Below are 22,212 nucleotides of genomic sequence, written 5' to 3' on the forward strand. Positions count from 1 at the left end.
GATTATTGCTTTTGGGAAAGGTCATGAGGCATCAGTGTATTACTCCCTGCTAAGACAGAGTCTGGGGAATGGAGCTTCAACTTCTCTCAAGAGATTATGGGAGAAAGATTTAAACTTGGTACTGGAGGAGGGAGAGTGGGCTAGGATTCTAAAAAAACGTCAAGTCTGCATCTAGAGACGCAAGGGTGCGCCTTATGCAATTCAAGATTTTATATTGATTCTATTGGACACCCTCTAGATTGTACAGGCTTGGTCTTAAAGACACACCCACCTGCTGGTGATACCAATCAGAGGATGGAGACATAACCCATATCTTTTGGGGGGGTGTTAAGATCCAGGAGTTTTGGTTGAAGGTTCAGAGTTTTGTGTGTGATGTATTGAGCACTCGGGCCCCAGACTCTGTATTTTGGGCAATGGGGGCGGTCATCGATGTTGAGAATAGACACATAAAGAGTTGGGTCCTAACCAGTTTCATGATCACCAGACAGATTCTTTTAATGGGTTGGAGGTCAGCTGGAGCGCCCTCATTTCAGGAGTGCCTGTTTTGTAAAAGTTTTTTGACCATCGCTGTTGAAATTGACTGGCAAAAGAAAATGTTTCCAGACAGAAAACCTGAATAACGCAGGGGGCTTCTCTATCAGCGGCTCGTTTTCTCCACTTGCCATTTTCAACGTCACACAACGCCTGCAGAACAGCTACGTCATCAAGTTGACCCACATGAAAAACAGGCGCGGAGCGTATCCATCTACAGATCCATTCAGGTGCATTAGCGGAGCTTGTAACTGTGCGTGTCTATTTGATGCTTTATTTTCTTCACAAAACCTTGTGCTCCAGATGCGTCAATAAACTTGAGGTAAACCACGGTGCCAATGCTTCCCGAACCGTGGGTGGCGAAACGTGTAGTTTGGTTTTTTTACAGAGAACCATTACACCCCAAGTTTAGAGATGTTGCCGCATATAGAGAAAATAAAATCATATATATCAGTGGTTCTCAACCTTTTTGACTCCAAGGCCCCGCCACTGTCCAAGACAATATTTGAAGGCCCCGTTGCCCAAAACTAGATGTGTCTGCTTGAATTAATCATGGATAATTTTAGAAATTTCAGAAAGGTCTGTTTATAATTTGTAGGCATACATCTTTTAGCATTTTAATTAAGTTTAAGAGGCCCCCTTGGAAGTGTGCTGAGGCCTCCTAGTGGGTCCTGGCCACTGGTTGAGAACCAATAATATAGATGGTTATTTAATACATCCCTTCTACAGGACCCAGCATTTCAACAAATGTTAAAGACAGTTGTTTCTGTAGAAACCAATTGGTCCTCAGTGTCTTAGGGGCGGATCATACAACATGCCTCAATCATTAAAAAGATCAAAGCACAGGAATTCATGGAATTGGAAAATAGTATTTAAAGTGCTGAAACAGAGCTGAAGCGCCGAATGTAATCCAATGGTCTTAGAGAGTTGACTCAAATATAAAAACATATATAAAATATAGGTACAATACTATTTTGTCACAGAAGGTAGCATTTTGCTTATTCAGGACAAGACAAACATACTTTGAGTCAGGAAACAAGGCAGGAAAACTTCTTGCCAGTTATAAACAGTTGTGCTCAAAAGTTTGCATACCCTTGGAGAATTGGTAATATATGAACCATTTTTAAAGAAAACATGAGTGAGCAGGCAAAACACATTTCTTTTATTTCTTATGGGATTCATATTCAACTGCAGGTTATAACAGAATGGCACAATCATAAAACAAAACATGGCAACAAAGAAAAAAATGAAATGTCCCCTGTTCAAAAGTCTGGATACCCTTAGTTCTTAATACTGTGTATTGCCCCCTTTAGCATCAATGACAGCATGCAGTCTTTTGTAATAGTTGTCTATGAGGCCCCACATTCTTGCAGGTGGTATAGCTGCCCATTCGTCTTGGCAAAATGCCTCCAGGTCATGCAAAGTCTTTGGTTGTCTTGCATGAACCGCATGTTTGAGATCTCCCCAGAGTGGCTCGATGATATTAAGGTCAGGAGACTGTGATGGCCGCTCCATAACCTTCACCTTTTTCTGCTGTAACCACTGGAGGGTCAACTTGGCCTTGTGTTTAGGGTCATTGTCATGCTGGAAAGTCCAAGAGCGTCCCATGTGCAGCTTTCGTGCAGAAAAATGCAAATTGTCTGCCAGTATTTTCTGATAACATGCTGCATTCATCTTGCCATCAATTTTCACAAGTGTGCCTTTAGAGCTCACACACCCCCAAACATCAGTGAGCCACCACCATGCTTCACAGTGGGGATGGTATTCTTTTCACTATAGGCCTTGTTGACCCCTCTCCAAACATAGCGCTTATGGTTGTGACCATAAAGCTCTATTTTGGTCTCGTCACTCCAAATATATGTCAAGGTGTGTCGGGTATATTGTAACCAGGCTTTTTTGTGGCATTGGTGCAGTAAAGGCTTCTTTCTGGCAACTCGACCATGCAGCTCATTTTTGCTCAAGTATCGTCATATTGTGCTCCTTGAAACAACCACACCGTCTTTTTCCAGAGCAGCCTGTATTTCTCCTGAGGTTACCTGAGAGTTTTCCTTTGTATCCTGAACAATTCTTCTGGCAGTTGTGGCTGAAATCTTTCTTGGTCTACCTGACCACTTCTTAATAAGTGATTGAACAGTACTGACTGGCATTTTCAAGGCTTTGGATATCTTTTTATATCCTTTTCCATCTTTGTAAAGTTCCATTACCTTGTTATGCAGGTCTTTTGACAGTTCTTTTCTGCTCCTCATGGCTCAGTATCTAGCCTGCTCAGTGCATCCACGTGAGCTAACAAACTCATTGACTATTTATACACAGACACTAACTGCAATTTAAAAAGCCACAGATGTGGGAAATTAACCTTTAATTGCCATTTAAACCTGTGTGTGTCACCTTGTGTGTCTGTAACAAGGCCAAACATTCAAGGGTATGTAAACTTTTGATCAGGGCCATTTGGGTGATTTCTGTTATCATTATGATTTAAAAAGGAGCCAAACAACTATGTGATAATAAATGGCTTCATATGATCACTATCCTTAAATAAAAGACAGTGTTTCTGCATGATCAGTCATTTTCAAAATCAATGCCAAAATTTCACAATTTCTGCCAGGGTATGCCAACCTTTGAGCACAACTGTAAAACTGAGGGTTTTTTTTCACCATTCCTTCAGTGAAGTCTTCTGGAAGCAGTATATTTACCTCTGCCACAGATATTAATAAGGCCTTTAAAGAATTCTATTTCGATCTTTATAATTCCATATCTTCGTCTACCAATAGGATATTAGCAACTTCGTAGAACCATTAGAACTTCCTAAATCAACAAATTATCAAAAAGACTTTCTTGACTCAGATATTACTTTGAAGGAACTTGTTTAGGTAATTAAAGCCTTGCCAAAAGTTAAGGCACCGGGGCCGGATGGTTTTTGCCACAGACTTTGTTTTAGATCTTACTGTATGTCACAGAACTGGCTCCACTTATGTTAGAAGTTTACACAGAGTCATTAAAGAAAGGTGAACTACCACCAACCATGGTGCAAGTCCTGATCAGTCTCATTCTTACAAAAGATAAAGACCCAAATTAATGTAAAAATTATCATCCAATTTCCCTGATCCAGTTAGAGGAAAATATTGTCAAAAATTCTGGCTAATCGTTTAAGCAGAGTACTTACACCTCTTATACATATAGATCAAGTGGGGTTTATTAGTGGTCGTAATTCTTCTGATAATATTAGACGTTTTATAAATATTATGTGGTCAGTAGCGAATAATCAGACCCCGATTGCTGCCATCTCACTTGACGCCGAGAAGGCGTTTGATAGGGTAAAAAAATATTTTTTGAAATGTACAGGTTTGGGAACACTTTTATTGGGTGGATTAAATTAATCTATAACCATCCATCAGTGGCAGTGCAAACTAATGGATTAATTTCAGATTATTTTTAAGGCTCTCCTCACTCCCATTTGCTGTAAGAAAAGAGGATGATTTTCCTGGTTTTGTAGCAGAAGGTGTGGTGCATAAACTTTTACTCTACGCAGATGATATATTACTATTTGTCTCCGACCCTAGTAGATATATGCCTAACCTCCATGGAATTATTCATTATTTTTCCAAATTTTCAGGATACAGGGTGAATTAGTCTAAATCGGAAGCTCTTGCTCTGACAGCATATTGCCCTACCACAGCTTTACTACCTGGCGCCTTTCAATGGCCCAAGCAAGGGAACAGGTATTTAGACATTTCATTTGCAGCAAATTTGAGAGATTTCTTTAGAGCTAACTTTGACCCATTAATGTAAAAGTTCTTGTGTGATTTTGATAGGTGGGCATCACTACATTTGTCTATGGCTGGGAAGGTCAATGTTGTAAAAAATTAACTGTTTCTCCACATTTAACTATTTACTGCAGTCTCTCCCTCTAGAAGTTCCTCTTTCTTATTTTAAACAATTTGATAGAATATCTAAGTCCTTTATTTGGAATGGTAAATGACCTTTGTTGCATTTCAGTAAGTTAAATAGACCAATTGACAAAGGAGGTTTAGGCCTCCCCAAAATTTTGTTTTATTACTATGCTTTTAATCTTAGACACTTGGCCACTGGTCTCTCCCACAGAGCCTATCCCTAGAACAATGAACAAGCAGTCCTTGCCCCAATTTCACCATTGCAAAGTCTTTCTAATAAATTGTCTAGAAGTAAAAATTCATCCCATTATTTCACACTTGCATTCAGTATGGACAAAGGTTTCCCGTATGTTAAATTCTGATACTTACCTAAATGTTTCCTCAAGTATATGGCTGAAACCCAAATTATGTATTAACAAGTCCCCCTTTTGCTGGAAAGAATGGATAGAGAGGGGTGCTGCTACACTTGGTGACCTTTATGAAAACGGAGCTTTGAGATCATTTGAAAATATAACAGCAATTTGGGATTTTTACGTCTCAATTTTTCAGGTATTTACAGTTGCGCCACTTACTTTGTACTATTTTTGGTGGTAGTACACAGCCCTGCTGCACACTCTGTATGGTGGTCACAGCCTTTGGAAAGGGGCATGAAGCGTAAGAGTATATATTATTCCTCACTGATTAAGAGTCTTGGTGATGGGGCCTTAGCAGCTCTTAAGAGGTTATCGGAAAGAGATTTGAACTTGGTATTGGAGGATCTAGGGTATGCCTTATTCAGTTTAAGATTTTGCTTAGTTTCTACTGGACTCCCTTTCGATTTTTTAGGCTTGGTTTAAAAGATACACCTACCTGCTCGCGATGTCAGTTGGAGGATGGAGACATAGCCCATGCTCTGTGGTTCTGCGCAAAGATTCAAGAATTCTGGTTAAGAGTCCAGAATTTTATCTGTGAGGTTTTAGATACTCAAAATTCATTCTGCTCTAGACTATGTATATTGGGTGATGGGGCGGTTACTAAAGTAGGTGACAAATATACAACAATCTGGGTCCAAACTAGTGTAATGATTGGAAGACAGATAATTCTTAGAGGATGGAAGTCAACTGGTGCTCCCTCATTTCAAGAATGGTTCACCTAATTGGGCAGGGTGGCGGCATTCGAAAATATGTCATATAAACAGATTAGATACATATGGTAAGAAATGGGACAAACACATGACCTTCCTGGAAGGCTCTCGGTGAGGACCTTTTTTTCTTCTCCTTCGTGTTTATATATGTATACTCAGGCTTGGACCACGGGAGGGGGTTGGTCACTGGGAGGGGGATAGGGAATTAATGAGGGTTAAAGGGGGATAATGGTTGACTCTGTGCATGTACATTTTGCTTTATTCTGTATTGTGTTTGAGAATCAATCAATAAAAAATGTTTATCTGAAAAAGTTTTACACATTTCAATTTCATAACAAATTTACATCAAATAGAACTGTGTAATATTTAAAAAAATTACACTAATAGGGGGCCTGGGTAGCTCAGTGGTAAAGACGCTGGCTACCACCCCTGGAGCATGCTGAGTGACTCCAGCCAGGTCTCCTAAGCAACCAAATTGGCCCGGTTGCTAGGGAGGGTAGAGTCACATGGGGTAACCTCCTTGTGGTCACTATAATGTGGTTCGTTCTCGGTGGGGTGTGTGGTGAGTTGAGCGTGGTTGCCGCGGTGGATGGCGTGAAGCCTCCACACACGCTATGTCTCCGTGGCAACGCGCTCAACAAGCCACATGATAAGATGCGCGGGTTGACGGTCTCAGACACAGTGGCAACTGGGATTCGTCCTCCACCACCCGGACTGAGGTGAATCACTACGCCACCACGATGACTTAAAAAGCACATTGGGAATACCAAATTGGGAGAAAAAGCGAAAAAAATAAATAAATAAATAAATAAATTACACTAATAAAACTTGTTTTTAATTTGAGTGTAAGGTTCTGCTCTCTACTAAGTGCTAGAAGTATGGCAATTAAGTAAGGCTTGAGTCTAGCATTTGTGTTTAAGGCAGCAGCAAAACATAGTGAAGTACATTTAAAATTGTGTTTAGACCAGTTTCTAAAATTAATTTTAGCTTGTCATTTCATATCAACAGCAAAGCTGAGAGGCACAAACCTTCTGTCACAACTTTTGGCATCGGTTTCTCTTTGGCATCACTCAACACCTGAGGACAAAATACAACAAAGTTACCATCCTTTTCAGACTAAACGAAACAATCAATACAAAAGTTGTAGCATACATTTTGCTAGATATATAGTCAAATTATTTCAACAGCAACCTAACCTGCCACCCATTAACAGGGTCTTGTTGTTGTACATTTTCTTCTGGTGACAGATCCGGTCTTTCTGGACTCATTGATAGAGTCACATCTACTTCTACATAATCTGAAGATGAAAAATAATCACTAGAAATTCACAATGAAGAGAGATACTAACTCTTTTATAAGCAAAGACAGACATACAGTACTGTGCAAAAGTTTTAGGCACTTGTGAAAAATGTTGCATAGTGATGATTTCTTAAAAAATAATGCCATAAATAGTTTTCATTGATCAATTAATGTCAAAGTCCAGTAAACATAAATTAAAGCTAAATCAATATTTAGTGCGACCACCTTTGCCTTCATAACAGCACCAGTTCTGGAGAGTCACGTGATGCCATGCGAGGAGCAGACACGTAAATGGCGAGTTCTGTGCACTTTGCTAATTTTTTATTATTTTTATGTCATAAACCGGTGAGATTCGACACATCCTGCTACATATCTGTTCTTTGAAGTCAACATGGCAAAGAAGTCAAAATCCTCAGGCTCTGGAGATATTAAAAGACAACTACGTGCTCAAGCTGAAACCTCTGACGGGCCTGCGGACCAGGGACTCGGTTTGGATGGTGCGGCGGGAGAAATCCAGCATCAACTGTAATACGTTGATCGATTATGGCGATGGAGGTGAAATTTACTGAGTTGGTTACAAGATTGTCAGACATTGAGTGATGGATCGATTATCTGGAGTTATCGGAGAGAGAATTAGCTGCTAATCCGCTGGCGACCAAGATTGATTTGGAATACGTTTTTTGAAAAATTGGAGGATTTGGAGAACCACAGTAGGTGAAATATTGTCAGAATTGTTGGAATTCCTGAGCATGAAGAAGGCAGAGATATGATCAAATTCCTAGACGAGCTCTTCCCGAGTCTGCCCGACATAACAGGCCATAAGCTGGAAATCGGCTCACAGATTGGCTGAGGGAGACGATCAATTCTGGACAAATTTCGGAGATCATCCGATAAAGATCTCGTGTTATGCGAGGCGAGGAGCAAAGGAAAGCTTTCTTGGAAGAATCACAAAATCTTCTTGTTCCCAGACTTTGCGAAATCGACAAGAGAGAAACGTGATCGATTCAAGCAATGCAAGAAACTCTTACATCAACGGAAGATCACTTTTGCTCTGATGTTCCCGGCCAAATTGAGAATAGATACTAAGATGGCCACAAAATATTTGCATGCCCACAACAAGCACTGTCTTTCATAGAGGCAATGGGTGAGTAAGCCATTTGATGTTTCTCATGTGGCCCCCGAGTGAGCTCGTCTTGCCGAACATACACTTGGTTGTCTGAGGAAGCTGAGCGCCTTCTTTGTTTCTTTTTGTGCTGGTTCCGCTAGAGGCTGGAGTTTGTTACAGCGTATTTTCTGTTATGTAATTTTGTCTCACAAAATTTTTATAGAAGCACCGGACTTGAGCAATCCGATGGCATAGTTGTCGCAGGGCTCTCGTAGGCGTACATGGACTTTTTGTGTTTAGAGGGATGGACGCCGTGCACGGGGTTAATGCGCACGTTTTTCTTTTTTCTGTTTGTTTGGTTCTGGGGGAAGTTCTGGGTTTGATTGTTGCACTAATGGGGAATGTGGTCTTTATAATCTTGTTTTTGACACACAATCTATGTTTTCTAATATGTCAAAATATCAAATGTTAATATGAGTGGATTGTCTCTCTCCACATGTGAATAGGTTGGGGCACCCCATAAAAAGAAGGAAGGTTATTTCTTTTCTTAAACGTAAGAAATATGATATTGTGTTTCTTCAAGAAACGTATCTTTCCCCACAGGAAGCTGAAAAATTTGGGAAGATATGAGTTGGACATGTTTTCTTTAGTGCGGGCTCAAGTAAGAGCAGGGGAGTCATTACATTGATAAGTAAGCATCTACAATTCAAATGTCTAAAATAGATTAAAGATAAATTAGGAAGAGTCATTATTGTTTTAGCTGAATTTCAGGGGCAAAGGTTGATTTTGGCTAATATTTACGCACCTAATGTTGATGATCAGGGCTTTTTATAGATCTTGAAGGGATGTTGCAAGCCGCTGGCACCACTCATGATATGATATTGGGAGGAGACTTTAATCTACTGATGGACTCAGTCCTTGATCATAGTGAAGCAAAAGTGTGTAAGCCCCCTAGAGCAACATTGACGCTTCACAGGATATGTAAAAATCTTGGTCTTACAAATATTTGGAGACTTTTGAACCCATCTGGTAGAGACTATACATTTTTTTCATCAGTCCATAAGATTTATTCTAGAATAGATTTTTATAATATATATATCTAAGTCCCTCATCTCATCTGTTGTGGATTGCTCAATTGGAAACATCTTAGTCTCAGATCATGTCCTGGTGAGTTTAAAAGTGTTGCCACACATGGAGAAAAAGAAATCATATAGTTGCTGCTTTAATGTATCCCTTTTGCAAAATCCTGATTTCCAACAAATGTTAAAGGCTGAAATCAATGTCTATATGGAGACCAACTGGTCCTCAGTATCCTCTGTGGGCATGGCTTGGGAGGCACTTAAGGCGGTTCTTAGGGGCTGGATCATACAGTATGCCTCATTCATCAAAAAATCCAAAGCATGAGAACTCATGGATTTGGAAGAGAATATTAAAAGTACCGAGACAGAACTGAAGTGCTGAATGTCGTCTGATGGCCTCAGAGAATTGACCCGACTGAAATACAGATATAATACTATTTTGTCGCGAAAGGTGGAGTTTTGTCTATTCAGGGCAAGACAGTCATACTTTGAGTCGGGGAACAAAGCAGGGAAGCTTTTGGCCAGATATATAAAGCAGAGAGAATCTTTTTCTACCATTCCCTCAGTGAAAACTGCTGGTGGTGAAATTTTTACCTTAGCCACCGTTATTAATAATGCTTTTAAAGGGGGGCCTGGGTAGCTCAGTGGTAAAAGTTCGCTAGTTCGAATCCCAGGGCGTGCTGAGTGACTCCAGCCAGGTCTCCTAAGTAACCAAATTGGCCCGGTTGCAAGGGAGGGTAGAGTCACATGGGGTAACCTCCTCGTGGTAGCTATAATGTGGTTCGTTCTCGGTGGGGCGTGTGGCGAGTTGAGCGCGGATGCCGCGCTGGATGGCGTGAAGCCTCCACATGTGCTACGTCTCCGTGGCAACGCACTCAACAAGCCACGTGATAAGATGCGTGGGTTGATGGTCTCAGACGCGGAGGCAGCTGGGATTCATCCTCCGCCACCCGGATTGAGGCGAATCACTACGCAACCACGAGGACTTAAAAGTGCACTGGGAATTGGGCATTCCAAATTGGGTGAAAAAGGGGAAACCCCCCCCCCCAAAAAATAATGCTTTTAAAGAATTCTATCTTGATCTTTATTATTCCACGTCTTCGTCTATTGATGAAGATTTTAAAAACTTTGTGGAACCATTAGAACTCCCTAAACTGACGACTGAGCAAAAAAATTCTCTTGATTCTGAGATAAATTTGGAGGAGCTTGACAAGGTAATTAAGGCCCTGCCTACAGGCAAGGCTCTGGGGCCAGATGGTTTTGCTGCTGAATTTTTTAGATCTTATGCTACAGAAATGGCTCCACTTTTGTTAGAAGTTCATACGGAATCATTAAAGAATGGAAAACTTCCCCCAACCAAGACACAAGCCCTGATCAGTCTGATTCTTAAAAAGGACAAAGATCCAAGCGAGTGTAAGAGTTACCGTCCAATTTCCCTGATCCAGCTAGACGTTCAAATTTTGTCAAAAATTCTGGCTAACCGATTAAGTTATGACATCACTTATACATACAGATCAGGTGGGGTTTATTCGAGGCCGTAGCTCTTCTGATAACATTAGTCGTTTCATCAATATCATATGGTCGGTGACGAATGATCAGACTCCGGTCGATGCCATCTCACTTGATGCCGAAAAGGCATTTGATATGGTAGAATGGGATTATCTTTTTAAGATTTTGGAAATGTATGGGTTTGGGAGTACATTCATTGGTTGGATTAAGTTACTTTACAGACACCCGGTAGCGGCGGTACAAACAAATGGATTAACTTCAGATTATTTTACTCTGGATAGGGGCACCCGGCAGGGTTGCCCTCTTTCCCCATTATTGTTCTGTCTTGCCCTGGAACCATTAGCAACCACGATAAGAATGGAGGATGATTTTCCAGGGGTGATGGCGGGAGGTGTGATGCATAAGATTTTGCTTTACTTGGATGATATTTTATTATTCGTCCCTGACCCCATTAGATCTATGCCTTGCCTCCACAGGATTATTGGTTCCTTCTCTAAATTCTCAGGTTACAGAGTCAACTGGTCTAAATCCGAAGCTTTGGCTCTAACAGCGTACTGCCCAGCAACGGATTTTCAGCTGGGCACCTTCCAGTGGCACAAACAGAGCATTAAGTATTTGGGCATTTTATTCCCAGCTAATTTGTGTGATTTAGTTAGAGTTAATTTCAACCCTTTTTTTTAATAAAAATTTTTTAGGTTAATGTTATTAAAATGAATTGTATTCCAAAATTCAACTACCTGCTACAATCTCTCCCTGTAGATGTCGCCCTCTCTTATTTCAAGCAATTTGATAGCATAGCGAAGTCCTTCATTTGGAATGGGAAATGTCCCAGATTACATTTCAGTAAGCTGCATAGGCCGATTGACAAAGGTGGGCTAGGCCTACCCAAGATTTTGTTTTATTATTATGCATTCGGTCTCAGACATCTGCTTCTGTCTCTTCATGTAATCCCAGACTGACACGTTGTTCAGTGGGGGGCTCTGTGGGGGCCATGCCATCTGTTGCTTAGATCCCTGTTCTTCTATTCTATTCTATTTGCAAAAGTATTGTTTGGGAGTCTAACATTTATATTTCCTATTGATACACTAAAGCTGAAGATATAAATAACTATCTTAAGACAAATGCTTTTGTGAAACATCTTATGTGCCTAAGACTTTTGCACAGTACTGTATATGTACTCAATTAATTATATTTCCAAATTGCATAAGTGGTTCCTAGCTTATAACAATTCAACAAAAATTTAACTTTTCATTGGATTAAGTAAACTCATGAAAATGAATACAAAATTACATTTTAGGAGACAGGTTGTCTTACCAGGTACATCAATGACAGTTTGAGTGTTTATGCTTTCTGTTGTCTTTTTAAAGGCCTCTAACTGTGTTTGCTTTGTTGCACAGCAATATCTGTAAAGTCTGCATATTTTCTGAACAGCCACCTTGGTAAAGGATTCCATCACCGCTGTGAGCTTCGCCTGCAACAGTTAGAGATGAATTTACAGGACATCATCTCACAACAATCACCTGCACCAGTATATAATTTTGGAACAAGCTGGATTCTATACATTTAACTGAATTCTTTGGCAGGATGAAACATCTTAAAGTACAAGTAAAGCAGTGCTCGAATTGAATCAAGTCTTATGGCGGGTCCCGGATTAAATTCGAGCACTGAAGTCTCATACAAAATGTACTCTACATAGAAATAATATAGATTATATAGAGGTGCATAATGAGTCAAGGAATATGTGTGACAGATCATCTGGATAACTGACAAAAATCTTTTATACACATTTAAGTGTTTTACACACAATTAAAGGGATAAATTATTTTTTTCTTTCTTTTTAATCCAATTCTGTTTGACTTTCTTTTCTCTGTGGAAGACAAAAGGAAATGTTAGGATGAATGACAGCCCCAGTCACCATTTACTTTCACTATATAAAATAAAAGATGCAATGAAAGTGAATGATGACAGATAAACTAACATACTGACTAACATCTCCTTTTGTGTTCCACTTCAACAAGTCATGAGGGTTTTAAACCACATGCAGGTGAGTAAATAATGACACAATTTTCATTTACGGTTGAACCATTCCCTTAAATAGCGAGCAACATACAACAACGACATTCAGCAGCAGAGTAAATATAAACATACCCGTTTGCGCTGCCTCTCATTCATTTCAATCGTTTGGGATGTGACGGGACATTCACAGTCAAGAACTTTCTGAATTTCTTCTCGAGCTGTTTCTGTCAGCAGAGTCATTATAGACACTGTTTGTTGCTGAAATAATTCATACTCCACCATTGTGCCCACTCAGTGATTTGGGTTTTTGTATTAATGTGAGAATGCAGGAAATCTGCGACACAAACGATTTCGTGAGATATTAAATAAAAAAACGCGGGTTTTTTAGTTCACGTTGTTTCCATCTCACAACCTTGAGAAACTTGCCACTACTTCCACCAGGAGAACTATAAGTTTTTTCAAAATAAAAGTAGTGGGTCGGCGGGAATTTTAATTTATGACGACTAAACATACTGAACGGTTAGATTTAAATAAAAAATGAAAAATTAATTTTTTTTGCACCATATTTTAATGTGTGTATGCCTTGATCTAATATTTTATTTTATATTCGGCGGCCCATATTGTTATAGGTCGATTATCTGACTTTTATTTTGAAAATGAACTTTCGCTTGTTTCCGGCGGCCATACTCAAGTCGGTTATCTGTTACAGTTGGGAATGACATTTGTCCCACTTTAAAAATGTTCTCCCCAAGAATCATGAATGATATTTCACTAATATTTCGAAGAGACAATCACTAAATAATTTAAACTCTTAGAAAATGTCTGGAGAGACAGTTCTTCAGGTATGCTTTCATTCATCATTCAAATTTGGATAAAAGTGGTTTTGAGAGAACATAATCCTAGATTTTTGTTTATTTGCACATTATGTTCAAAATGTATGGAGGTTGGCTCAAAACTAATATCTAATATTTATGATACTTGGTTAGTAATGTTGAATTATAACTGACTGACACTTGCACGTGTAATTTTAGATAAGAAATTATAAGTTGTACACTTCAGTTAGTATGAGATAATCACATTTGCTATTGATGTTTTTGGTTTAGAAATGCTGTTTAACAGGGTGATTACATCTATATCTGCTTTTGTAGTAGAGTAAAACTATTCAGTACCAACATAGTTGTTGTCTAATATTCTCAAAAATCTCTCTAAACGAATGGTGCTTTTCACTCCTCCCTTCTTTGTAACAGATACAGTGAATAGGCATTATTGTCTTATCTACTGAAGTCAGGATACATGGGCGTAGTACCTTCTGCATCAGATGGTCCAGCTGCATGTTCAGTGTACATTACTTTCTCTTACTGCAAGCAGTTAAAGACTTAAGTTCAGTTCTATACAACTATGGCAGATGGACCTTATAAATACATTAGGGTCAGAACAAATTCAAAATTAAGATGTTTCTGTGGGCTCTTTGTTTTTGGGATTCTCAAATAAATGTTCAGCATTGAGGTACAGACCTTAAACTTTTTTCTTGTTTCACAGGACTATGATGGCAAAGTCAGCAGAGTCATCCGTGTTGGCACTAGAAAAAGTCAGGTAAATGATAATATTTACATTTATTGTACATAAAAAAAGAACACATACCTGTTATAGTAAACTACTAATTTCAACAATCCAAGAAACAAAATCATTTTTGACATATCACATTGCCTGTGACACTTTCTCTTTTCACTTTTTATTTTAATGGTGATCTAAGATATTTATAGAACATTATTCATTTTCACCTTTTAAATTTTGAGACATTGAAAAGTTTAACCCCTTTATTAGTTCTTTATGACTGTTTATCACTGGAATCATCCTTGATTATGAGTCTGTTTTAATTAAGTTTTTAATTAAGGTTTTTCATGAAGTAGGGATATGGATATTAATGTTTTGTGAAATAAATACATGTGTACTTTATGACTTGTTATCTGTTTTACATATAATGTGTGGTATGAGCCTCTCTTTGTCCTCATATTGTCACTTAGTGGTTAAATCTCATGAAGAAATGTCTGGTCGAAATATTGTTTCTTTTATTGTCTTTTGATATTGGGGTTGAAATATGACCTTGGCATTCCTTGATAGTTTTTGTGAAACTCACCCTAGTAGCACTTATGTTATATAGACAAATGTAGGTCTTGTTAAGTTTTTTTGGAAGTTTGATTGGGTGTGTCAGCTTCGATAGGTTTGATAAGGTCTCTGTCTTTTTAAGGGTGGCTACAAAAGTAGCAAAGGAACTAGTTATAGACATCAAGCAGAAAATGAACATGAATGCAGAAAAGGATGTGCATATTTGGTGGGAAATGTGATATTGTTGAACTTTTTTGTTACTTCCTTCTATTCCAGCTGGCTCGCATTCAGACAGACAGTGTTGTAGAGAAACTCAAGGAGTTACACCCTGATGTGCATTTTGAAATAGGTAAGACATTCAGATTGTTTTACTCTGGATGGGGGCACCCGGCAGGGTTGCCCTCTTTCCCCATTATTGTTCTGTCTTGCCCTGGAACCATTATTTCCCAATGTGTAAAACATCTAATTAGCATTTAGTTCTGCTTGATGCTTAATTTGCAAACAGTGCAAGTTTACCAAGTGTAATAATATAATTTTTACTGTATATCCCCCTTATTCTGATTTCCACTCCAAACAATTTTTTAATTTTGTTTCAGTGGCTATGTCAACAATGGGAGATAAAATACTTGACACAGCTTTATCTAAAGTAAGTCCTAATTGAAAGCCCAGATAAAGAAATATTTACAGTTATTTCTCATCACTAATTTCTGGTAGTTGTTTTAACAAAGTAATGTTATTGTTATAATTAATTAGTATTGTTAATGTCTATGTATGTAAAGTGTTTGCTGCACCAGAAAGTTTTCAACAACATATAGCAAGTGTTGTTATACCTGTGTGTTAAAGATTGGTGAAAAAAGCCTTTTCACCAAGGAATTGGAGAATGCTTTGGAAAAAAATGAGTAAGTCAATCCTTCATTGCCTCTTCTTTACATAAAACTGTTTATTCTTTTCAGCACATCACCACGACACAGATTTTTACTTTGGTCTTTTGGTGCATTTGAAGTAACAGATGTTTTGGCTTCAACACTGGTGCTTGGATGTTTCATTGTGAATAATGCTGTTGTAATACTGTATTTGTGTCTCTACAGGGTAGACCTGGTCGTGCACTCTTTGAAAGACTTGCCTACTGCTCTTCCTATGGGTTTCACTATAGGAGCTGTGCTGAAGTAAGTAAAAGGACAATAGGTTCTCTGTGTTCTGAAATGTAGGGATGCAGACAGGCTCCCTCCACATCTAAAGAGCCTTTTATCTTAAAAGTAGTTTGCTTGGATGTAAAGTAAATTACATGTGGTCCACAGGTAAACTAAATCTTATACTTTCCAGTGATTCATTAACCATCATTAAAGCTTATTTACTGATGCACACTGGATTGCTCATTTATTTGGAAGTCTTTTTGAAAAAGAAGCAATCACTGGGATTATGACATCTTTATTCTCTCCAAAGACGAGAAAACCCCCATGATGCTGTTGTCTTGCACCCCAAAAATAAAGGCACATGTCTAGATTCCCTCCCGAACAAGAGGTAAAAGCAGTGGTTAATACACAATATGTATATGTCATGTCATATTTTAATCTTTTTAATAATTGCTTTTTAATTTTTTTATTTACAGTGTTATAGGTACCAGTTCTCTTCGCCGGGCTGCACAGCTGAAAAAAAGGTTTCCACACCTGGAGTTTAAAGACATTGTATCTTTTAATGCACAATTAAAAATGTCTGAGTATTTGCCCCGACTGTGCATTGTCATTAAATGCTAATAACAAGCTATTTTCAGTGTTTCCCTTTTTCTATTTTGAGAGTGTTCCTTAACAATGACATCTCAGAGAGGTAATCTCAACACCCGTCTAAAGAAGCTGGATGAAAAGGAAGACTTTTCCGCCATCATCTTGGCAGCAGCAGGTCTTAAGAGAATGGGATGGGAAAACCGCATTAGCCAGGTGGTTTTCCCTAATGAAAAAAACTTAAGATTATTGCATTATTTGATTAATTAGTGAGACATATAGCATTCAGTGACATACACTAATATATTCGGGACCCTTTTAACCAGCTGTGTTCAATCAGACCTGGGCTGCATTTCCAAAAGCATCGCAAGTTTAAGTTGATCGTAGAGACCATTGGCGCCAATGGCTTCTGCGATCTACTTACGATGCTTCGGGTTACGATGCTTTTGGGAAACGCTGCCCAGGTCTTTTCTTGCATATGATCTCTTTATCTCCTTGTTTCAGATCCTCAACCCTGAGGACTGTATGTATGCAGTCGGACAGGTGGGTAGCATTTAGTAGTAAATGTTTGCTACATTTCCAAATTTAAAATATCAGGCATTAATTGAGCTGGCCTGCTCATGCCAATATTTTTCTTTTTTAATTTTTACTTTTATATATACATTATATCCTGTACAGTATATACGGTATATATGTATGTATGTATGTGTGTGTATGTATATACATACATATATACATATATATATATATATATATATATATATATATATATATATATATATATATATATATGTGTGTGGATATGGATATATACTGTATATGTATATAAACAGTTGAAGTCAAAAGTTTATACACACTTAGGTTGAAGTCATTAAAACTATTCCACAGATTTCATATTAGCAAACTATAGTTTTGGCAAGTCGTTTAGGACATCTACTTTGTGCATGACATGAGTAATTTTTCCAAAAATTGTTTACAGACAGATTGTTTTACTTTTAATTGACTATATCACAATTCCAGTTAACTGTGCCTTTAAGCAGCTTGGAAAATTCCAGAAAATGATGTCAAGCCTTTAGGCAATTAGCCAAGTAGCTTCTGATAGGATAATTGGAGTCAATTGGAGGTGTACCTGTGGATGTATTTTAAGGCCTACCTTCAAACTCAGTGCCTCTTTGCTTGACATCATGGGAAAATCAAAAGAAATCAGCCAAGACCTCAGAAAAAAATTGTGAACCTCCACAAGGCTGGTTCATACTGGGGAGCAATTTCCAATCTGTCTACTAGAGATGAACATAGTTTGGTGCGAAAAGTGCAAATCATTCCCAGAACAACAGCAAAGGACCTTGTGAAGATGCTGGAGGAAACAGGTAGACAATTATCTAAATCCACAGTAAAACGAGTCTTATATCGACATAACCTGAAAGGCTGCTCAGCAAGGAAGAAGCCACTACTCCAAAGCTACCATAAAAAAAAGCCAGACTACAGTTTGCAAGTGCACATGGGGACAAAGATCTTACTTTTTGGAGAAATGTCCTCTGGTCTGATGAAACAAAAATTGAACTGTTTGGCCATAATGATCATCGTTATGTTTGGAGGAAAAAGGATGAGGCTTGCAAGCCGAAGAACACCATCCCAACCGTGAAGCATGGGGGTGGCAGCATCATGTTGGGGGGTGCTTTGCTGCAGGAGGGACTGGTGCACTTCACAAAATAGATGGCATCACAAGGAAGGGAAATTATGTGGATATATTGAAGCAACATCTCAAGACATCAGCCAGGAAGTTAAAGCTCGGTCGCAAATGGGTCTTCCAAATGGACAGTGACCCCAAGGATACCTCCAAAGTTGTGGCAAAATGGCTTATGGACAACAAAGTCAAGGTATTGGAGTGGCCATCACAAAGCCCTGACCTCAGTCCGATAGAATATTTTTGTGGGCAGAACTGAAAAAACATGCAAGGAGGCCTACGAACTTGTCTCAGTTACTCCAGTTCTGTCTGGAGGAATGGGCCAAAATTCCAGCAACTTATTGTGAGAAGTTTGTGGAAGGCTACCCAAAACATTTGACCCAAGTTAAACAATTTAAAGGCAATGCTACCAAATACTAACAAAGTGTGTGTAAACTTCTGACCCACTGGGAATGTGATGAAAGAAATAAAAGCTGAAATAAATAATTCTCTCTACTGTTATTCTGACATTTCACATTCTTAAAATAAAGTGGTGATCCTAACTGACCTAAGACAGGGAATGTTTTCTAATATTACATTTCAGGAATTGTGAAAAACTGAGTTTAAATGTATTTGGCTAAAGTGTATGTAAACTTCTGACTTCAACTGTATACAGTATATAGAGAATTTTCAATAATAACTGGAAATTACACAACAATGTTATTTCATGTCAATTCATATAATTTTGCTGAAAAACAATGGCATACCATGCAAAACATGACTGATTTGTGTGATGCTTCCAAGACTATCACAGGTCATTTTCGCAATTTCTACAAAACTTCATCCGTGTTAGCCTATCTCAAATCTGGCTGTTCAGTTTGCATTCTTTAGTATCTGTAAACAACAATAACAGTTCAGTTGCTGTAGGTAACATCAGTAAAACAATAAAAAAAAAAGTGTTTTAAAAAGAGGCTTGCAGACTATTCTTACTATGTTGTTTAAGGGAGCACTGGCTGTTGAGGTGAGAGCTCGGGACCAAGACATCCTGGAGATGGTTTCGATATTGAATGACCCGGACACTGTACTGAGCTGCATCGCAGAAAGAGCATTTCTCAAATATCTGGTAGGCATCCTGTTCTGTTAAACCCCTCACTCCAATTTCCTACTCTATATGCTTAACTCTATACTAGTCTGTAAATGCAGACACCTCACACAGTTGTTTTCTGTTTTTGTTTTTTTTGTTTTTTTAATAGGAAGGGGGGTGCAGTGTTCCAGTTGCTGTTAACAGTGAAGTTAAGAATTCACAGGTGGAGAGGAGCTTCATGCAAGTCGAACTGTCTACCCAACTGTTTTTACAGAAAATTATTATACCTGAATGACAGAAGTGTGTAGTAGAATATGTGAAAATTATTTTTGTATTTAATGTGTGAAACGTTTCTTTTTACAGCTCTACCTGACTGGAGCGGTCTATAGTCTTGATGGCTCAGATAGTCTGAAGGAGACCATGGAAACAAGCATCAGCTCAGACAATCAGGTTGTTACTCCCAAATATGATCAGTTAACAATTTTAAAGTGCAAAAAAAAATTTGTCAGCAGGTCAGCTGTTGCAGTTGCATCAGATGCAAACTATCAAATCAAGTAGCATCTGCAAACAAATGATGCTAGAGCATTTCTCAGAACTAACTTCACTTTTCTGAGGCATTTTTGCTATGACTTCTAACCAACTGGTTTCAACTTTATTTTTTGTGCATGTAAGAAGTCAGTTCCCCTTAAGTTCACAGAAGTGTCCTAGCAGAATAACCACAAGTGCTGCACATTAACTATGGACAAGTTCAACAAAGTTTGGGAACCAGAAAGTGTCCAAATACTTTTGTCTTAATTTTGAACAGTGTATATTGTTTTATAATTTAAAACCTAACAAACTTATTTTTTTTTTCTTTTTTTTTCTCATGTTTGTGCCACGTTTCTTTAAAATAAATGCCATTAGGATGTTATTTTGTGATGCAATGCATAGACATTAATCCTTCAAATATATTTTGAGGCCACTGTAGGTATAATTTCCAAAATCAGATTTGAAACTGATTTTAGCATGTGTGATCTCATTATTCCCAGACTGAGGAGCAAGAGATGGTTGATGAGAAGGTCCAGCGTGTGGGTATCACTGCTTTAAAGGTGTCAGGAGAAGCCCAGAATGCTGCATTGAAATTAGGATTGGACCTCGGAAATCTGCTGCTCAGCAAAGGGGCCAAAGAGATACTGACTGTAGCCAGACAGCTTAATGATGCTCGATAGGTATATGATTGTCCTGAAATCATAGCTAAAGACGAACCACCCCATTCCAGACACTTGAGCTCTTTTCTCCTTATAACATCCCATATTAACTTTTTATGAGCACTCCAAATATATTTCATTATAAATTACCTTTTTAATTTGTGTTGTAATTAAGATGGTAAAATACCATTATTGCAGTCTTTGCTTATTGAAACACAGAATTGCAGTAAGATCTGTAATAATGCTTAAATAATGACTATAATGTAAATGCTTATAATATTACATTATACAATATAGAGATGTAGAATGGAATACATATGCAGTACAGAAATAATTATATTTTCCCTCAGATTAACCCACAATCATGCGTTTTAAGGTGTGGTGTGTTGTATCTGAGCACATGCTTTTTTGAAACTTGAATTACACTGGGATACAAATCTTTGAAGCTGCTTGAATGTCTTCTCCATTTTATGTTTTATGTTACCCATTTGCTGACTGTGGTTAGATGTATATGTGAATTTAATAACCTGTATTCCACTACAAACCTTTTTTGAGTGTATATTAGTTTGGAAATGTTTTAACCAATCAGTTCCATGCATTTATTTGGCATAGTGTTGTCATTGAGCTATTTAATTCAGTTGTCAGATCTAACTTTTTCAGCGCTTGAAAAATCAAGGTTTTTTGTATATGCAGCTCTTGGTCTGATGGAGCTTTGAATTGTATGGAGTGTCTCATACGTGCCTTTATGCAATGCATCATTCTGTTTCAGTCACTCAGATTCATAGAAGTCATTGCTTTCTCTATTTGTTTAAATGTTTTTTATAAAACTTCCTCTTGTGCCTACAGATGAAATATGTTGAAACTAAGCCAGTATTAAATTGTTGTAAAATTCTATAACACTGATTTTTGTTTACAGTTTATAGACATTGTAACTGATGCCAAGCTGATTCCCAGTGAACATGTCTCATTATCACATTTTTAGAATATACTTGAAATGTTATATTCCCGAAAGTACTGTACTTTTAGATTCATTGTAGCTTAGTTTAATGGCAATTTCAGATTCATGGGTGTTTCACTGTTAAACTGATCTTAAAGCATTGATATTGTTTGTCATTCATTTTGGGAGGTAACACCTACACTTGTATGAACATCAAATTTGTAAGTAGCCTATAGTGGTTTTAAGAGCAGTTTTTTTTTTCTTCCAATTTTACTGATTGTATTTGCGAAGACCAAATAAATCTGGCAACAGAGATGTGATCATGTGGTCTTGTCTCTGAAATGTTAGGTAATATAACATGCTTTTGTCAGACTGGGTATATGGGACTCTTTATAGGAGTAACGTTTTTGTTTGTGTGATCTTGGATTTACACTGACATCTAGTGGTGTGGATGCAGGATATTTCAAACTCAATAGTTTTCAGTTACAGATGCCATTGTAGAAATTCACTATTTACAGACAGCCATGATTCATTTCATCCATGAGTGTAAGTCCAATAACAGGATGGTTACTGAGGTTAAAGGGATAGTTCACCCAAAAATGATAATTAACTTGTCATTTACTCACCCTCATGCCGTAACAGTGTATGACTTTCTTTCTTCTGCAGAACACAAATGAAGATTTTTAGAAGAATATCGTAGCTCTGTAGGTCCATACAATGCAAGTGAATGGGTGCCAAATTTTTGACACTACAAAAAGCACATAAAGGCATCATAAAAGTAATCCATAAGACTCCAGTGTTTTAATCCATATCTTTAGAAGTAATATGATAGGTGTGGATGAGAAACAGATCAATATTTAAGTCATTTTTTGCAAGAAATTCTTCTGCCTAACCAGTTGGGGGCGATATGCATGAAGAATGTGAATCACCAAAAACACAAGAAGAGTGTAAAAGTGATCTGTTTC

The 22,212-nt window shown here is 38.1% G+C and overlaps 2 protein-coding genes across 8 annotated transcripts in view; one reads left to right on the plus strand and one right to left on the minus strand.

Annotated features, from left to right (window-relative positions):
- LOC127429773 (zinc finger protein 85-like) overlaps positions 1-12,980 on the minus strand; it is a 60,357-nt gene extending 47,377 nt beyond the window's left edge. For 2 of the 4 annotated variants that reach the window (XM_051678943.1, XM_051678940.1), the window contains exons 1-4: positions 12,685-12,980; positions 11,851-12,007; positions 6,741-6,841; positions 6,573-6,621 (exon numbers count right to left, since the gene is read on the minus strand). In XM_051678943.1, coding sequence (XP_051534903.1) covers positions 6,573-6,621; positions 6,741-6,841; positions 11,851-12,007; positions 12,685-12,834 — 457 coding nt within the window. In that variant the 5' untranslated portion in view covers positions 12,835-12,980. Of the gene's footprint in view, positions 1-4,790; positions 5,731-6,572; positions 6,622-6,740; positions 6,842-11,850; positions 12,008-12,684 lie in introns of those variants that run through there. The other 2 variants (XR_007895332.1, XM_051678942.1) reach the window with 2 other exon arrangements.
- The window catches only part of LOC127429774 (porphobilinogen deaminase-like), a 71,449-nt gene extending 49,882 nt beyond the window's left edge, over positions 1-21,567 (plus strand). For 2 of the 4 annotated variants that reach the window (XM_051678946.1, XM_051678944.1), the window contains exons 2-14: positions 14,092-14,145; positions 14,935-15,007; positions 15,255-15,304; positions 15,502-15,557; positions 15,747-15,824; positions 16,102-16,179; positions 16,268-16,343; positions 16,479-16,592; positions 16,881-16,919; positions 19,043-19,162; positions 19,293-19,346; positions 19,487-19,573; positions 20,152-21,567. In XM_051678946.1, the coding sequence (XP_051534906.1) occupies positions 14,092-14,145; positions 14,935-15,007; positions 15,255-15,304; positions 15,502-15,557; positions 15,747-15,824; positions 16,102-16,179; positions 16,268-16,343; positions 16,479-16,592; positions 16,881-16,919; positions 19,043-19,162; positions 19,293-19,346; positions 19,487-19,573; positions 20,152-20,331 (1,059 nt within the window). In that variant the 3' untranslated portion in view covers positions 20,332-21,567. Of the gene's footprint in view, positions 1-13,238; positions 13,395-13,799; positions 13,981-14,091; positions 14,146-14,934; positions 15,008-15,254; positions 15,305-15,501; positions 15,558-15,746; positions 15,825-16,101; positions 16,180-16,267; positions 16,344-16,478; positions 16,593-16,880; positions 16,920-19,042; positions 19,163-19,292; positions 19,347-19,486; positions 19,574-20,151 lie in introns of those variants that run through there. The other 2 variants (XM_051678945.1, XM_051678947.1) reach the window with 2 other exon arrangements.
- Positions 21,568-22,212: the final 645 nt, after the last annotated feature.

The sequence above is a fragment of the Myxocyprinus asiaticus genome, chromosome 39, assembly GCF_019703515.2.
Source record: "Myxocyprinus asiaticus isolate MX2 ecotype Aquarium Trade chromosome 39, UBuf_Myxa_2, whole genome shotgun sequence".
In the NCBI taxonomy this organism is placed as follows: domain Eukaryota; kingdom Metazoa; phylum Chordata; class Actinopteri; order Cypriniformes; family Catostomidae; genus Myxocyprinus; species Myxocyprinus asiaticus.